Source organism: Scyliorhinus torazame, chromosome 16 (assembly GCF_047496885.1).
Source record: "Scyliorhinus torazame isolate Kashiwa2021f chromosome 16, sScyTor2.1, whole genome shotgun sequence".
NCBI classification, from domain to species: domain Eukaryota; kingdom Metazoa; phylum Chordata; class Chondrichthyes; order Carcharhiniformes; family Scyliorhinidae; genus Scyliorhinus; species Scyliorhinus torazame.
Window position 1 is genome coordinate 44,660,771 of NC_092722.1, and position 16,209 is coordinate 44,676,979.

At 46.6% G+C, this 16,209-nt stretch overlaps 1 protein-coding gene across 5 annotated transcripts in view; it reads right to left on the reverse strand.

Moving 5' to 3' along the window:
- The window catches only part of LOC140392788 (N-acetyllactosaminide alpha-1,3-galactosyltransferase-like), an 85,303-nt gene that overhangs the window by 35,488 nt on the left and 33,606 nt on the right, over positions 1-16,209 (reverse strand). For 3 of the 5 annotated variants that reach the window (XM_072478421.1, XM_072478423.1, XM_072478424.1), the window contains one exon: positions 5,179-5,262. The exons of the other annotated variants lie outside the window; for them this stretch is intronic. In XM_072478421.1, coding sequence (XP_072334522.1) covers positions 5,179-5,262 — 84 coding nt within the window. The remainder of the gene's footprint in view (positions 1-5,178; positions 5,263-16,209) is intronic. 5 annotated transcript variants of the gene reach the window in all.

The following is a 16,209-nucleotide window of genomic DNA, read 5'->3' on the forward strand; positions in this document are numbered from 1 at the left end:
ATTCAAGCGATACCTCAGCATGTGAATTTATCAGAGACACAGTTTGAATAATTGGAATTAGCTAAAATTCAATGACAAATTGAATTGGGCAGCACGGTAGCACAAGTGGATAGCACGGTGGCTTCACAGCGCCAGGGCCCCAGGTTCGATTCCCTGCTGAGTCACTGTCTGTGCGGAGTCTGCACGTTCTCCCCGTGTCTACATGGGTTTCCTCTGGGTGCTCCATCTCCTCCCACAGTCCAAAGATGTGCAGGTTAGGTGGATTGGCCATGATAAATTGCCCTTCAAAAACGTTTGGTGGGGTTATTGGGTTACGGGCTTAGGGTGGAAGTGAGGGCTTAAGTGGGTCGGTGCAGACTCGATGGGCCGAATGGCCTCCTTCTGCACTGTATGTTCTATGTTCTAAATGAAACAGTTGCAACATGATAAGAAATGAGGCAGCTTAGAAATTTCACAGAAATTTCATAGAATTTACAGTGCAGAAGGAGGCCATTTGGCCTACTGAGTCTGCACCAGCTCTTGGAAAGAGCACCCTACCAAGCCCACCCCCCCACCCCTATCCCCATAACACAAAAACCCCACTGAACAACTGAGGGCAATTTTGGACATCAAGGGCAATTTAGCATGAGCAATCCACCTAACCTGCACATCTTTGGACTGTGGGAGGAAACCCACGCAGACACGGGGAGAACGTGCAGACTCCGCACTGACAGTGACCCAAGCCGGAAATCGAACCTGGGACACTGGAGCTGTGAAGCAATTGTGCTTACCACTATGCTACCATGCTGCCCAAATTGGAATTAAAAGGAAAAGTTAGAGAGTGGCAATGGCAGAAAGAAAGAGGGAAAAAAGGAGAGAGAGAGAGAGAGGCAATGACAGAAGCAAAAGAAAAAAAAGATAATTTGCCCATCAGAAAATGGAATTACAAAAAGATCAACTTGAAAGGTTACAGTTAAATTCAGAGGTAAATTGAGAAAAGTCTAGAGGGTGGAGTTATCCCCCTCAACTAGCCAAAAGCATAGTGGGGATATGTTTAAATATATTCAAGCACTGCCAAGGTTTGACGATAAAGATGTGGAAGCCTTTTGTTTTAAATCTCATTTGAGAAAGTAGCTAAACAATTGATTGGCTAAAACCCTCTGGGTAGTGTTGGTATTTAGGTTGTTCCTGAAAGAGTCTCTCTCCGATAAGCAAGTAACCTTGATTGTTAACTTCATTTATAGAACTGGCACTTGAACTGTATTGGGTTACTTAATTCGTAAACAGTGGCATGCGTAGATCGTAAGTTGTTTTTCCTTTTATTTAAGAACTGTTAACTGCTAGTTGTAAAGCTATTTCTTTGATGTTAATGTGGTTAATTCTGTGTTTAAATTAAAGTTTGTTTTAACATAACTGATACCTATTGGGCAGAGCCCGGGGGTGAAGTATCCTTTCCTCACAGTTTTGCAAATTGCAAATTGTTTGGGGGTTCTCATCCAATATCCTAACAAAAGTTGGGGTCTGGTCCGGTCTCCTAACAATAACTCCTGAAAACTGTAAGCAAAAAAATAAGTTTTATAACATATTTAAGGTTCTGAGAACACACTTTTCTTTTCAAGCAGAAAAGTGACTTCATCGTTAGTGCTGTGACAAATGCAGAATTTTAGATATATTGGATTATAAACATTTGGAAAGTTAAGGGTTAAAAGCCTGGGTTAGAGAGTATTGACTACAGTAGTTATGCTTTAAAATAATCTTGTTTTGCAAAACTAGAAAGCTTTTAGGAGCCATAGGTGAAATATTGACCATCGTAAAAGCCGAGGCTGATATACTGTTGTATGACAAAGGGGAGTTAATGGGTTTTCAGCCTGGGGAGTTTTTTGTTTTCAGCTTGGGAAATTATGTCATTGCTGGTGGAGCTACGGTATTCAGAAATTTTGAGAAAGCCTTTGAGTTGAGTTCTGATTTAGCTAACAATGAGTCCATAAGTAAGGTCTTTTGCTCTCACTGCGGGATAGTTAAAAAAAAGATAAATAGTATTTAAAGCAGTCCGGACTTGTCTGAGGACAAAGCAAGGCTGAAGCCAGCCAGTTGAAAAAGCTTTTTAAAGACATCCAGCCAGAGTCTACAGGCGTTCTAACAGGAGTTAAATCTGTTCCGGAAAGCAAGAATTACTCTGTGCCATTGGGATGTAGAATAGATTAAGAGTTGTATGTTTTTTTCTTTCTTGTTGTTTAATCGGGAAGAGAGATAGTAATTAAGGGCATTGTATTTACTGTCTTAAGTAGTATTGTTTAAGGAGTAATTATAAGCTATTTTCGGGTGAGATGTTAAATACTTTAATATTGTGTTAATAATAAATTTTTGTTTTAAAATACAAAATCCCTATTTCTTTGTCCAATCACTCCTGGTGCAATGTATTCTTCCCGCACAGTCTTACAAAATAAACTAAATATTGGGGTTTTGGTCTAGTATTCTAGTCACTGTGGGGTCTGGTGCGGGAACGTAATAGTGCCAATGGAGGAAGAGATATGTAAAAACAATTTATGAAATGAGTAAAAAGAAAATGATAATCATAGGAGATTTCAGGTACTCCAAAATAGACTGGCAAGAGGGTATCTGGAAAGGGGAAGAGGGAATGTTTCTTTTAGAGTTTATTCAGGACACGTTCCTGACACCGTACTTAAGAAACCCACTGTCTAATCTAGGAATGGGAAATAAACTCGAGTAAGCAAGCGAAGAAAGCATCGGGGAATACCTTTGGTTCAGATAATAATGATGAAATAGGTATGTGAAACAAAGACCAAATTAGATTGTATAAATGATACTGTACAGTTAACATCCACAATGCTGCCTTTGTGCCCTTAGCAAATTTAGATGTGTGGCTTTCTAGGTGAGCAGAGGGCCCAACCCAGATGGCACAAATGTTACTTGCCACTTATCAGCCCAAGCCTGAAAGTTACCCAGGTCTTGCTGCATATGGACACGGACTGCTTCAGTACCCGAGGAGTTGCGAATGGTACTGAACATTGTTCACTGATAATTGCACTTCACCCCTTCTGACCTTATGATGGAGGGAAGGTCATTGGTGAGGCAGCTGAACATGGTTGGGCCTCAGATACACTGCTCTGGGGAACGCATGCAGCTTCACGGGATTGAGATTAGTTGCCTCCAATAACACAAACCATCTTCCTTTGCGCTAGGTATGACTCCAATTGGGGGATAGATAACATGGGCAGGATTTTGAGTGGGGTCAAATATGAATTCCCAGTCCACACTGCACCTGAAGCAATGACCCGGTAATAATTTTGCCTGAATTGGCAATTACTGGCTAGAGGGAACGTTGATCATCCAATTAAGAACAATGGGCAGACCCTCAAAAGGTGGGGGTATCAATAAGATGCCCTCCAGCACATTAGGAGATTAATCTTACCATTGCAGGTGGAGAAGATAGTAGAGTAGCTCATCTTGAGGCAACCTCTCAGCACCTCTAAAACATCTGTATTAAAAAAATGGCCACAGCTGTTGCCAGGTAGATTTCAAAGTGTGCCTGGAGTGCTGGCACCCTGGTCTGCTGCCAAGAGGCTGCCACGGAGCTGGCATGTTCCCAATGCCACTGATAACTGGCTTTTTACTCACCCAAACTGGCTATTCACCACAAGAAAGAGGACAGCCGTTCTTCCCCGAATCCTACCTTGGCGTGATGGCAGCAAACTGGGGCCAAATTATGCCCCGCCTGCTCACCTCCATCCCTGCCCCCATGAGGGGGAGAAAATTCAGCCCCATATCTCTGCAGTTGGTACCAGGAGTCCGGGAAGTCATGTTACCGACCTGGTGCAAGGGTAATCTTGGGGTAACTGAAGAGGAACGTGGGAAGAGGGAAATAGTAAACTCAGTTACCATGATCCATATTTGGACCAACAACACAGGGGGGGGAACGATCCTACGAAGGGAATATCAGAGGTTAGGAGTTAAATTTTAAAAAGAACAGACTTAGTGAGTGCCAATCTCAGGATTAATCCGAGTCATGTGTTAACTGGCATTGGGACAGACAGATAAATGTGTGGCTGAAAAACTGGCGGGAAGTAAAGGTGTGAGTATTCTGGATGCTGCTGTTCATGTATATTTCAGAGTAGATGCACACAAATGATTCTCTTATCTGTGCTCTTACCCATTGCTCTGGAATCCACCATGCCATATTAAAAGGCAATATTACACAATTGGAAAAGGTCTGTGATGTATATGGAGTACTGGACTGTCTGAAGTCAAGGTCAGGCTCGTTCTTTGGAGAGACATGCCTTCAATTAACATTAACAAATTAGTCAAGCGCAATCCAATATGTCTTTATACCCCTTTCACCTCCGGAGTGGGAGAAAAAAAGCTCCGAATCAATGGTGACTTTGCAGCATGCCCCTTAACTCCAGTTGTGACATTAGCTCCGTGATGTTGCGGCTCAGTGATCAGTAGATGCCCACAGTCCTACTTTGGCCCACGCTAACGACTGCCGTTTTCCTGCTCACTGCTGATCTGAAATGCTTTGTATGTTAACATTACAGCATAACAACCACAGCACAAAGAACAGTATCAAGCAGCAGGACAGGCATCTGGGCTATTCACAGACTTCTCCATATCTAATTTATTACCGTCTTTCTGCAGTAGATTTCTTGCAACTCGTCATACTGGAAGGCCAATGAGTTTCAGGTGGACCAAAGGGTGTCAGTCTCCAGTTTACAGAATGATTCAATTGCTGCATGATCCACAATAACCATTTGCTTGCTTACCTAATTGGCCATTATATCAATTATCTAATTTACTGTGGAGAACACCGTAGCTGACACCAGTCCATACCCACATGAATACATTCCATAAGACACGAATTAGGCCATTCGGCCCATCAAGTCTGCTCCGCCATTCAATCATGGCTGATATATTTCTCAGTCCCATTCTGCTGCCTTCTTTCCATAGCCTCTGATCCCCTTTCAGGACACATCATTCAATCAATGATTAGGAAGAGGAAACACCCACCCAACAGGTGGTCCGCAATGATTTTCACGGAAGGTGGCACCGGAAGATTTAGGCCAAAGTTGCACTAACCCAGGAATGTCAAGGCCCAGGAACAGCACCTCTACATACCGCCACCCAGGCTGAAAATCAAAGTTGCCTTGTAACTCCGCGGGCAGAGAAAGAGGAACAGCCTACCTGAAGAAAGCGAGGCCCATCACAGAATAGATGACGATGATTGCGAGGATTAGCGAGACACATTTATGTTTCGTCACAAAGTACCTGAATAAATAAAACAGCCAGAGAGTCAGACGCCCAGCTGAATCATAGAATGTCACTGCACTGGAATGGATCCTTCACCCCATCCAGTCACCACTGCTGCTTTTCTTCACAAGCCACACTGGTCTAAATCTAATCACTTCAGGTATTGTTTAATATTCCACCTTTGAAATCAACCCAATTCCCTTTAAGAGAATGACATTTCTGCTTCATCACTCATTTTGCTGCAAGAATTCCACTCTCCATAGAAAGTTGCTTCTTCTGACCTTACCCTTCACCATTATCTTAATCCCCCCACCCCGTTCTTTCTCATCTGACTATTGGATGAACAAGAATGGATCATTCCTAATGTTCTTTTTATAAATTTAAGAGAACCCAATTCACCTACCTGCACATCTTTGGGTTGTGGGGGTGAAACCCACGCAAGCAGGGGGAGAATGTGCAAACTCCACACGGACAGTAACCCAGGGTCGAGATCGAACCTGGGACCTCGGCGCCGTGAGGCAGCAGTGCTAACCGCTGCATCACCATGCTGCCTGATTATTCCCAATGTTAATCCTTCAGAATATTGAAGGCCTCTTCTTATCAGAAATCTAATGTCGCTTAGTACATTTCAGATGTTTCGCCGCTGGTAACATCCTTTTAAAACCAACAGAACAGGTGCAGTGAATGATTTATATCTTTTTTTGACCAGAGAAGAAAAAAGGACCCAAAATAAATTTACAGGCAGCAACTTCCTCAGAGCCGTCCCAGCACGAATGTGACTTCAGCAGATATGTGATGGAAACCCTGTCTGTGTGGGGAAAGGAGTTTCCTCTGAACTTGTAACTTTGTGTTCAAGGCGAGCGACATTAAGACCAGGCGAGAGGCATTAAGGCCAGGAAATGAAACATGTTCCACTGACGGCCCTCACTACAGCCCATATTAGTTATAGAACAGGTTAGATTCAGCTTTTCCATTCCCTAAAGTACTAATATCAGGCAGCCAAACAGGGTGTAAAGCTGACAGGGTTCCGAAAACAGGCTGCGAGGCAGACTCGTTTCTAAAATGGGACTTGTGAGAATGGAGAGGCTCAAAGGTTCATGGTGCCATTGGTAGATGTTCAGTACTACCTCAAAGCAGCTACACTGCCTCAATGTAGCAATTTTACGATTTTCAGATATCTTATAGCCTCTCTAAACAAGACTAGAATTTAACCTAGAGCTTTCACAGAATCATAGAATCTACAGTGCAGGAGGCCGTTCGGCCCCAGAGTCTGCACAGGCGTTTGGAAAGAGCACCCCATCTAAGCCCACACCTCCACCCTATTCCAGTAACCCAGTAACCCCACCCAACCTTTTTTGGACACTAAGGGCAATTTAGCATGGCCAATCCACCTAACCCGCACATCTTTGGGCCATGAGAGGAAACCGGAGCACCCGGAGGAAACCCACGCAGACACGGGAAGAACGTGCAGACTCCGCACAGACAGCGACCCAAGCAGGGAATTGAAGCTGGGACTCTGGAGCTGTGAAGCAACTGTGCTAACCACTGTGTTTCTTGCTGCCCACTGTGCTACCGTGCTGCCCACATGCTGTGAGGAACTAGAAATTGGACTGAGGCGAGACGATTAAAAAAAATTTCCCATCTCTAGTTGCCGTCGAGTGTCAGGCTTTCTTGAAACACTACGGCGAAGGAGCTTCCCCAATCCTTTTAGGCACAATATTCTAGGAGTCTGACCCAGCTCTGATGCAACAAGAACAGTTACGTCTAATTAAGGATGGCGAGATATTTGGGTGGGGAAGTTGCAAGCAATGGCGTTCCCATAACTCTGCTGCTTTTGGCCCTCCTTGGTGCCAGAGGCCACAGGTCTGAAAGATGCTGCTCAAGAGGCCTCGGTGAGTTGGTAGAGTGCATCCTGGAGTTAACACACACACACACTGTAGACCCTGTGCATTGCTGAAGGAGGATGTGGATTAAGCCACATGAATAGGATGCTGATCAAACAGACTGCTTTGCCCGGAATTGACCCATCCAGGCAAGTGAACAATATTCTATCACTCTCCTGACTGGGGTCGTGTAGGGTGATGAGAAGTCTTGAAAGTCAAGAGTAGAGTGTCTTGTCACAGAATACCCAGATGCTGATCTCCTGTAGCTGATTTGCTTTTGAGGTATTGGCCCCCAGACTGTTGATGAATGAGGATTCGACAATGGTAATGGCACTGATTGTCAAAAGGAGGTGGTTAAACAAGTACCTGACACTGTGCTACAAGTGTTCCGTGTCACTGATCAGCCTAAGCATGGATGTCTTTCATGTCTTGAACAACTGAGGAACTGTGAATCGAGATGAACATCATCAGTGAACAGCCTCACTTCTAGCCTTACTATGGAAGGAAGGTAGCTTTCGAGGCAGCAAACAATAGTTGGGCCGCGGACACAGCCCACTGAACCCCTGCAGAAATATTCTCGGTTATAGATGATTGATCTTCTTTGGGCCAGAGACACTAGAAAGACTTCCCCATTCACCACTCTCTTCAGTTATAGTAGGGCACATTGGCATGACACTTGGCTGAACATTGCCTTGCTGTCAAAGGTAATCATTCTGGGCTCGCTACCTGCCATGCAACTCAGTTGTAACAATATTTGGGGCTGAGACATACTGGTGGAACTTCCACTGAGCATCAATGAGCAGGTTATTGTTGGGTAAGTAAGTGCCGCTTGATAGCACTGTCAACGTCTTTCATCACTTTTATGATGGTGGCAAGTAAATGGATGGGCCGATAATTGGCTGAATGCGAATGACCTTTTTGTGAACAGGGCGCACCCTGAACAGTTTCCATGCGCAAGTAGCTGCAATCAGTGTTGGAGATGGACATGAACAGGTTGGCTGAGAATGGAGGAGGCTGTCTCTGGAGTAAATGTGGATAGCACTACAAAACCAGGATTTTAATCGAGGTGCATACAGCCTTCAGCTGTTTCTCAGTATCTTACATAGAATAAACTAAAGTGGTTCAAAACTTGGGAGGTGGTGGTAGGGTGGGATCACCCACTTAGCACATCTGGCTAAAGATGGCTGCAAACACCTTGGCATGTGGTGGGTTCCATCATCAATGAGAACAGGGATATTTGTGAAGTCTCCTCCTCCTGTTAGCTTTTCAGTTGAGAACCATTGCTTACAACAGGACGTGGCAAGGCCACACAACTTTGACCTGCTGCAATTTCTTTCAACTAGTGCTCTTATGTAGGTTTGGTTTATCTGAAAATGTAGCATAAAATTGCTCAGACTGATTTACTCTAAAGATTTGACAGTATTGTTAACAGGTAAGGAAAGTTGCAACCTCTTCACACAACATGCTGCTAGTTAAGTTGAAAGCTCCTCAAAACAAAGTCTGCTGGTCAGAAGATTTACATCCTGGCTATCTATTCATTAGCAAATGCTCTCTTTTAAAAAAATATTTTTATTCTCCTCCTTTTCCCCAAATTTACACCCACCACCAATAAACAATAATCAGTAACGAATGCAATGTTAATCCCCATATCAACAACAATCACATCCTCCCACCAAACCCCCAAACAGCAGCCCGCATGTTAACATAAACAAATAACAAAAAGGAATCAGGAATCACCCATAGTCACCATTAATACATAGAGTCCCCCTCCCCCCAAATGTTCGATGTAATCCAATTTTCAAAAGTGCATAATGAATGATGCCCATGAATTGTAGAACCCCTCCATCCTTCCCCTCAGATCAAATTTGACTTTCTCAAGAGTCAAGAATTCCAGCAGGTCCCCCCGCCACGCCAGGGCAGAGTGTGCAGAGGTTGATCTCCATCCCAACAGGATCCTACTTCGGGCGATCAACGAGGCAAAGACTACTACATCTGTCTCCGCACCCGTTTCCAATTCCACCTGGTCCGACACCCTGAATATGGCCTCCCGAGGACCAGGGTCCAGGTTAACGTGCACCACTTTAGAGATTACCCTCAACACCTCCTTCCAGTAATCCTCCAGCTTTGGACAGGACCAACGCCTCCCCCCCCCCCCCAACATTCACACACATCTTCAAAGAGGCGACTCATCCTTGCCCTTGTGAGGTGCGCTCTATATACCACCTTCAGCTGTATCAGCCCCAACCTCGCGCACGAGGTGGAGGCATTCACTCTCCGCACCACCTCACACCAGAACCCCTCCTCCATATCCTCTCCCAACTCTTCCTCCCACTTTGCTTTGATGCCTTCTAGCGGTGCATCCCAATATAGCCCTGTAAACCGTCCACACTAACCCCTTCTCCAGTCTCCCTGTCGTCAGCACCTCCTCCAGCAATGTGGAGGCCGGGTCCACAGGGAAGCTCTGTATCTCCTTTTTGGCGAAGTCTCGAACCTGCATGTATCTAAATATTTCCCCCTGCTCCAGCCCATACTTCGTTCCCAGCTCCTTCAATCCTGCAAACTGACCTCCAAGAAACAAATCTTTTAGTGTCCTAATTCCTTTCTCCTCCCATCTCCGAAAATTTCCATCCCACTTCTCTGGCTCAAATCTGTGGTTCCCTCGAAGCGGCATTTCCCTGACCCTGCCCCCAACCTGAAGTGCTGGCGAAACTGCCTCCAAATTCTCAAAGAAGCTATTACTACCAGACTCCCTGAGTAGAACATAGAATACCGTGCAGAAGGAGGACATTCTGCCCATCGAGTCTGCACCAACCTACTTAAGCCCTCACTTCCATCCTATCCCCGTAACCCAATAACCCGTCCTAACCATTTTGGTCACTAAGGGCAATTTATCATGGCCAATCTACCTAACCTGCACATCTTTGGACTGTGGGAGGAAACCGGAGCACCCGGAAGAAACCCACACAGACACGGGGAGAACGTGCAAACTCCGCACAGACAGTGATCCAGCGGGGAATGAACCTGGGAACAAGGTGCTGTGAAGCCACAGTGCTATCCACTTGTGCTACCATATTTCGGGACCGTCGGGAGCGGCGCTGTTGCTAGAGCCTTCAATCCCAACCCCTTTCACAAACTCTCCTCCATTGTGACCCACTGGGAGTCAACCCCTCTGACCCAGCTTCGTACCTTCCCCACATAGCAAATGCTCTCTTAAAGCATTTTCACAACAGAGGGTGGGCGAGATGACGTTCCTCATTTCTCAAAGGAGGGATCTGTAGTCACCAGGATTCCCAGACCCCAGTTGGGTTCAGAGTGGCTGAACTGTATATGGATTCCTCAGATCAAGGCGAGTAAAGTGCAGGACCAGTGCAAGGACTTCCAAGAGGAAGTTACCAGTCAAGCAGCGAGAAACACAGTCAGTGCTTGAACACCAGCCTCTCACCTAGACAGTGCTGCAGATAGACAGTTTCATTCTTTGAGTGCTTCCCAGCCTGCCAGTTTTGCGTAAGGAGTACACCAAGCTTGTGCTCTCACCTGGTCAATTCTGGCGAGTTCCACGCAGTTCAAGAAACTCGTGTAATGGTTGTTAAATCCAGAATGCTGGATACGTCCCAAGTCAACAGGAGATTTAAATATCATAATTAAATACTTACTTAAACATTCTGCTTGTCTGTGAATCCACCTGGGTTAAACCCGGGAGTGGGCATGGTCATGTTGGGTCTATGAGCAGGTGCTTTAACCTCTTTCCCTGTTGCACCTTGCCTCATCTCTTGGGGTTAACATCCTGCCCATTGAACCAATAGGCTAAAACCCTTAGAACTGCTCAAGTGGAGGGTTTGCCAGCCGGTTTTAAAAGAGCAAATGAGAAGATAGTCAAAATGTATTGACGACATTCAAACTCCAACGTTTAACTTTCCAAGAAAGACTAAAGCAGACCAATGAGCGCTATCACCTCTCACTTTACACTGATAAAGCAGCTTTTCTCCTTCCCACCCCTTGTCAAAAGCTAGTCGAAGGGTTTATTTCAAACAAATGACCAGTCCATTGATAAGAATTGAGAAAACCAACAGCTGGTTTGTCATGATATTCAAACACACACATCATGATAGACACACCAACAGACAAATCAGAACACACAACACCACAACCAATCACAGAAAGATATAAAAGCACAGACACGACCCCCGGTGGTCAGTATTAGCTGCAGAGGAGAACCAGGACACATCTGTTACCAAACACACTCAGGGAGACAGCACGTGCAGAGTATCCAGAACGAACTGTATTATAAGAGTTATAATAAAATAGAGTTGTACCACATACAACTGTGTTGGCTCATCTGTGCACCAGAGCACCCAACACCACATGGTACAGGAGTGGATCGATACCTGCCGGCATACCTCCGTGTACACAGACAACCAGCAGTGCCCAGGCAAAATGATAGAGCTCCCGGTTCCGCAGCCGCTCCAGTGCCACGGCGATCTCCGCGAAAACTGGCGGCGATTCCGGCAAGTGTTCGAATTGTTCCTGGTGGCAGCTGAACTCCAAGACCTGGATGATAGCGAAAAAATTGAATTTCTCCTCACCATCGCCGGTGCAAGGGCAAGAGAAATATTCACAAGGTTCAGGTTCTTCAGGAGGCAGCAAAGGTACGATTACCAGGCAGTCCTGGACAAATTCTCCAAGTACTATGAAGAAAACGCAATCCAATCGGCAAGTAAAGGTAAGAAAAGCGGCAGTACTCACCTCGTGGCCGGGATCCCGGAGCCCGAATTCCCAGAGGCCGAAATCCCGGGCCTGAGAGAGGGCTGGGTCGAGGTCGGCGGCCATCTTGCTAAAGGTATCACGCTAGCACAGTTGCGCGAGCAGTGCGCAGAACCGGAAGTTTCGTTTGCGCATGCGCGAGATGCTGCGCATGCGCAGTCAAGAAAACGGCCATCGGTAAAGGAACAGCGATCTGTGCATGCGCAGTCGCTTCCTACGTGCTACATACCGAGCGTCAGGATGTCAGAGGCCCCAGACCGCACCAATTTAAAGGGGAAACGTCCCAAATCCAATTTAAAAGGGAAACGTCCCAAATCAAAAAAACAAAAATCTGTTAAAGCTGTAAAACAACCTTCCCTCACCTGGAATGACAGCACATTGCCGCAAATTGACCCAGGAGATGAATTTGACCTCCGAAGAACCCTCCGACAAGCAGTTACCTACGCACAAGCCGATGATTCCGACCTCGAATACTTCGATGATGATCTTTACAGTGTTTCCGGACCTCGCGAGCCCAATGATAGCTCCGTGGTCCTATACGACTATGACTCGGACGAACCTTTCGTGTTGCACATTGGCGGCCCCCACATTGAATCCGACGCAGATGCGGATTCATTTTTCGGGTTTGAAGATCTTCAACCCAGCAGATATGACATCCCAACTTATCAGTGCCGGATGATGCTGCAGCCTGACATTAACAGACAGGGAGCGGTGCAAGCACACAGGAGAGTGCCCTGCTGCCACACAGAGCATGGTCCACATCCCGCTCAGCGTTCCCGACTCTATGAAAGAAGACATGCAAGACTCCAGAGCACAGTCCTTGCATGAACCAGAAGTGACTCCAGAGTCACAAGCCTCCACAGAGAGCTCGTGGAAAGACTCCACAATTGCAGAAACGCAAGACTCCAGCGCGCAGTCCTTGCATGAACAAGAAGTGACTCCACAGTCACAAGCCTCCACAGCAAGCTCGTGGACAGACTCCACAATTGCAGAAACGCAAGACTCCAGAGCGCAGTCCTTGCACGAACAAGAAGTGACTCCAGTGTCACAAGCCTCCACAGCAAGCCCGTGGACAGACTCCACAATTGCAGAAACGCAAGACTCCAGAGCGCAGTCCTTGCACGAACAAGACGTGACTCCAGTGTCACAAGCCTCCACAGAGAGCTCGTGGACAGCCTCCACGATAGAAGAAACGCTTGACTCCGATGCGCAGTCCTTGCAGGAACAAGACCATGAGGGTCTAGCAACCTCTCCTGACCAACCAGCGGCAGATGATGCAAGTCTGCCATGCTCACGTGAACAGCACGAAGGCTATGACAGCCTACCATGCTCCACTGCACAGCAGCATGACCATGACGGTCTCTCATGCTACAATGAAGGGCACAGCGCTGATGACTGTTCAAGCCCAACTGACAAGCCAAATGAATCTCCTCTTCCAAGCCCGAAGGAAAAAGGTTCATGCGCTGACCTTCAGAATCATTGTAGCCGAACAGAGATTAATAATGCTGCACGGTCACAGAAGGATACTGAGGATTTGCTAAAGAAATTACCTGTATGTTTAACCACACTAACCCCAGTGATTAAGCAGTTATGTATGGGGAGTATAATGTGGGCAATTGAGAACAGTAAAAGAGAGACTGTGACCATGCCAGTCCCAGCAAAATCAGACCCAGAGACCATGAAGGCATGTACATTAGACAAAGATACATATGAGGTACCTGAGAAGAAAAGTGAAACGGAATGTTCTTTGGAAAATAGTACAATGTCGACAGAAACATTGGATCCTATATTCGAGACCATACATATGGGAGAATTTGGGGGTAATAAACAAGGTTCTGCAATGTCTGGGGGAAGATTTAAAATTCCAAAGAAGAAAAGCCCAAATGAAGGACAACTTCAAGACAATGACAGTCCACCGACATGGTGTGCACCACCAGATGAAAACTCTGACAATTTACCCAACCCTAGTGAACAGCAAGCTGCTAATGAGGATCTATCCACGGGATGTGAGACGAGTGACGACAGCATCCCACTTCCCATGCGAAAGGTGCAAGGTGACAGACCTCACCTAGTGCGTACTGAGGCACTCGACGATCACGGTGGGACCACTGATGACTGCGGTGGCAGCGCACCGCTTCCACCCTCGATGGCTCGAGCCTCTCCACTGGTCGGTGCATTCCTGCATGTTCCGACTCCAGAAGTGCAGCTTCAGGGAATCTCGGCTGCCTCCAGTGAACCTGTTGGGACTCCGGACGGGGAGCATCGACGGAAGACAGACCGGACTCCAGATGGGGAGCAGCCAAGCGCCGACTCTGATTCGCGCACGCCAGACCTTGCTCCGGACGGGCGGTGTCGCGGCCTCGGTGATGGCACGCTCAGGGTGACGGCGGATGCCACGGCGACAGGGAATGGATCGCGTGGCAGTCCCACTGGGTCGGCAGTGGCGACCAGCACCGGCGGTCCAAGACGGACACACCAATTCGCGCCATCGCCAGACGTTGATGCGAGCAACAATTCTCTCTCCAAGGCGACATGCTACGACGTTTCTCTGCGGAGTCGCCCTTCCGGCACAGCAGGTGGCCGGAACCAGCGTGCACGGTCTCGGCCAACTTCCACATCTGGCACAGTCATCGCCTTGCATGATATTAGTGATGGTGCTTCTTCGATGGCAACGACCCATCGGCTACAAGATGCCGTCCACCACAAACATAAAAAGAAAAAAGACTCCACCTTGTTCCTGGCATGCAGGGCGGATGGATTGGGGCGTAGGCGCAATCAGCGAGCTTTGCGCCGCCTTCCACGCTCGCAACTGAACCGTACGCACACGCCGGATCCTCCACTGGTTCCCAAGGATGACTTCGTGGAGATGCCACGGATCATGCCCCTTCCATCGCCACCCGTGACCAGGCCACAGCAGCTAAAATCCTCCCCATGCAGAAGATAAGGCTGTTTCTGGGACCTTGCCGCCTGTCAAATCCAGAGCAAACTTTATTGAAGCAGACAAGTATTTTCTCCCTTTTGAGTTGGCATGCCAGTCGAAATGTCCCCGCATAGTCAGCACATCATCTGACTGTTTACAGAAATTAATTGATAGAATTATAGAGACAATATGTGGTTGTTCTCAAGGACCACAAACCGACGAAGGTGTTCAGTTGCAGATAATTAAGGCCTTACTAACTACAGTAACATCTCAGCACATAGAAATACACGAAGGAACTGTGTTACAGGCTGTTAGAACGCGCCACAATATACACCTGGCCAGCAAAAAAACTTAGTAAACCAAACCACAGCCAAGGCAACACTAACAAAGATGTTGAATGTTATATTTGCACGAATGAAAAACCAAGCACTGCACGAAGTACAACAAATGGAAAAGTAGAGACTTCGGCAACAGCATCACCTCCAACAGTCCAAGGTGATCCAGTGTGAACCCAGATCTCCACAGCTGAACCGGCTTGAGGACCAGCCTATTCTTGAGGCGGTCACCCATTAGACTGGACTTATAACGCTGGTCATACGTTCAAAAAGTCAAACACTTCTGTATTATAACCTGTTGTTGTTTATCGTTCCAGATATCGTCTGACCGGACCACTGTTCAAATTGTTTTTTTTTCTCGCATTCATGTTTTGTTATGGTACAACCTTGTTAGTGTGACGCACCCGACATCGCCCCATGTAAATAGTTACGTCATATACACACGCTGTACACAACACACACACACACACTCTTAGATGCACTCACGACACGATCATATTTATAACCACGTAGGCACATATCTTTGTAAAAAGGGGGAATGTCATGATATTCAAACACACACATCACGATAGACACACCAACAGACAAATCAGAACACACAACACCACAACCAATCACAGAAAGATATAAAAGCACAAACACGACACCGTGTGGTCAGTATTGGCTGGAGACAAGGACAAGGACAGACCTGCTACACGACACACTCAGGGAGACAGCACGTACAGAGTATCCAGAACGAACTGTATACAAGAGTTAAAATAAAATAGAGTTGTACCACATACAACTGTGCTGGCTCATCTGTGCACCAGAGCACCCAACACCACATGGTTAACACATGGTGATTTGAACTTGCTTTCACATCAACTAAAATGGCAGATTAAACCAAATAAGGGCATTTTGAACCTCCCCGACATATTTAAATAGTACACCACGAGATTGGGATGCCAATCTGATTGGTCTTCTTGTTAAAGGAAGGAGTGGCTTGATTGAATCATAGGAATCCCGAGGGGACTGGACAGGGTGGATGTGCAAAGGATGTTTCCTCTCGTAGGAGAGTCTAGAACTA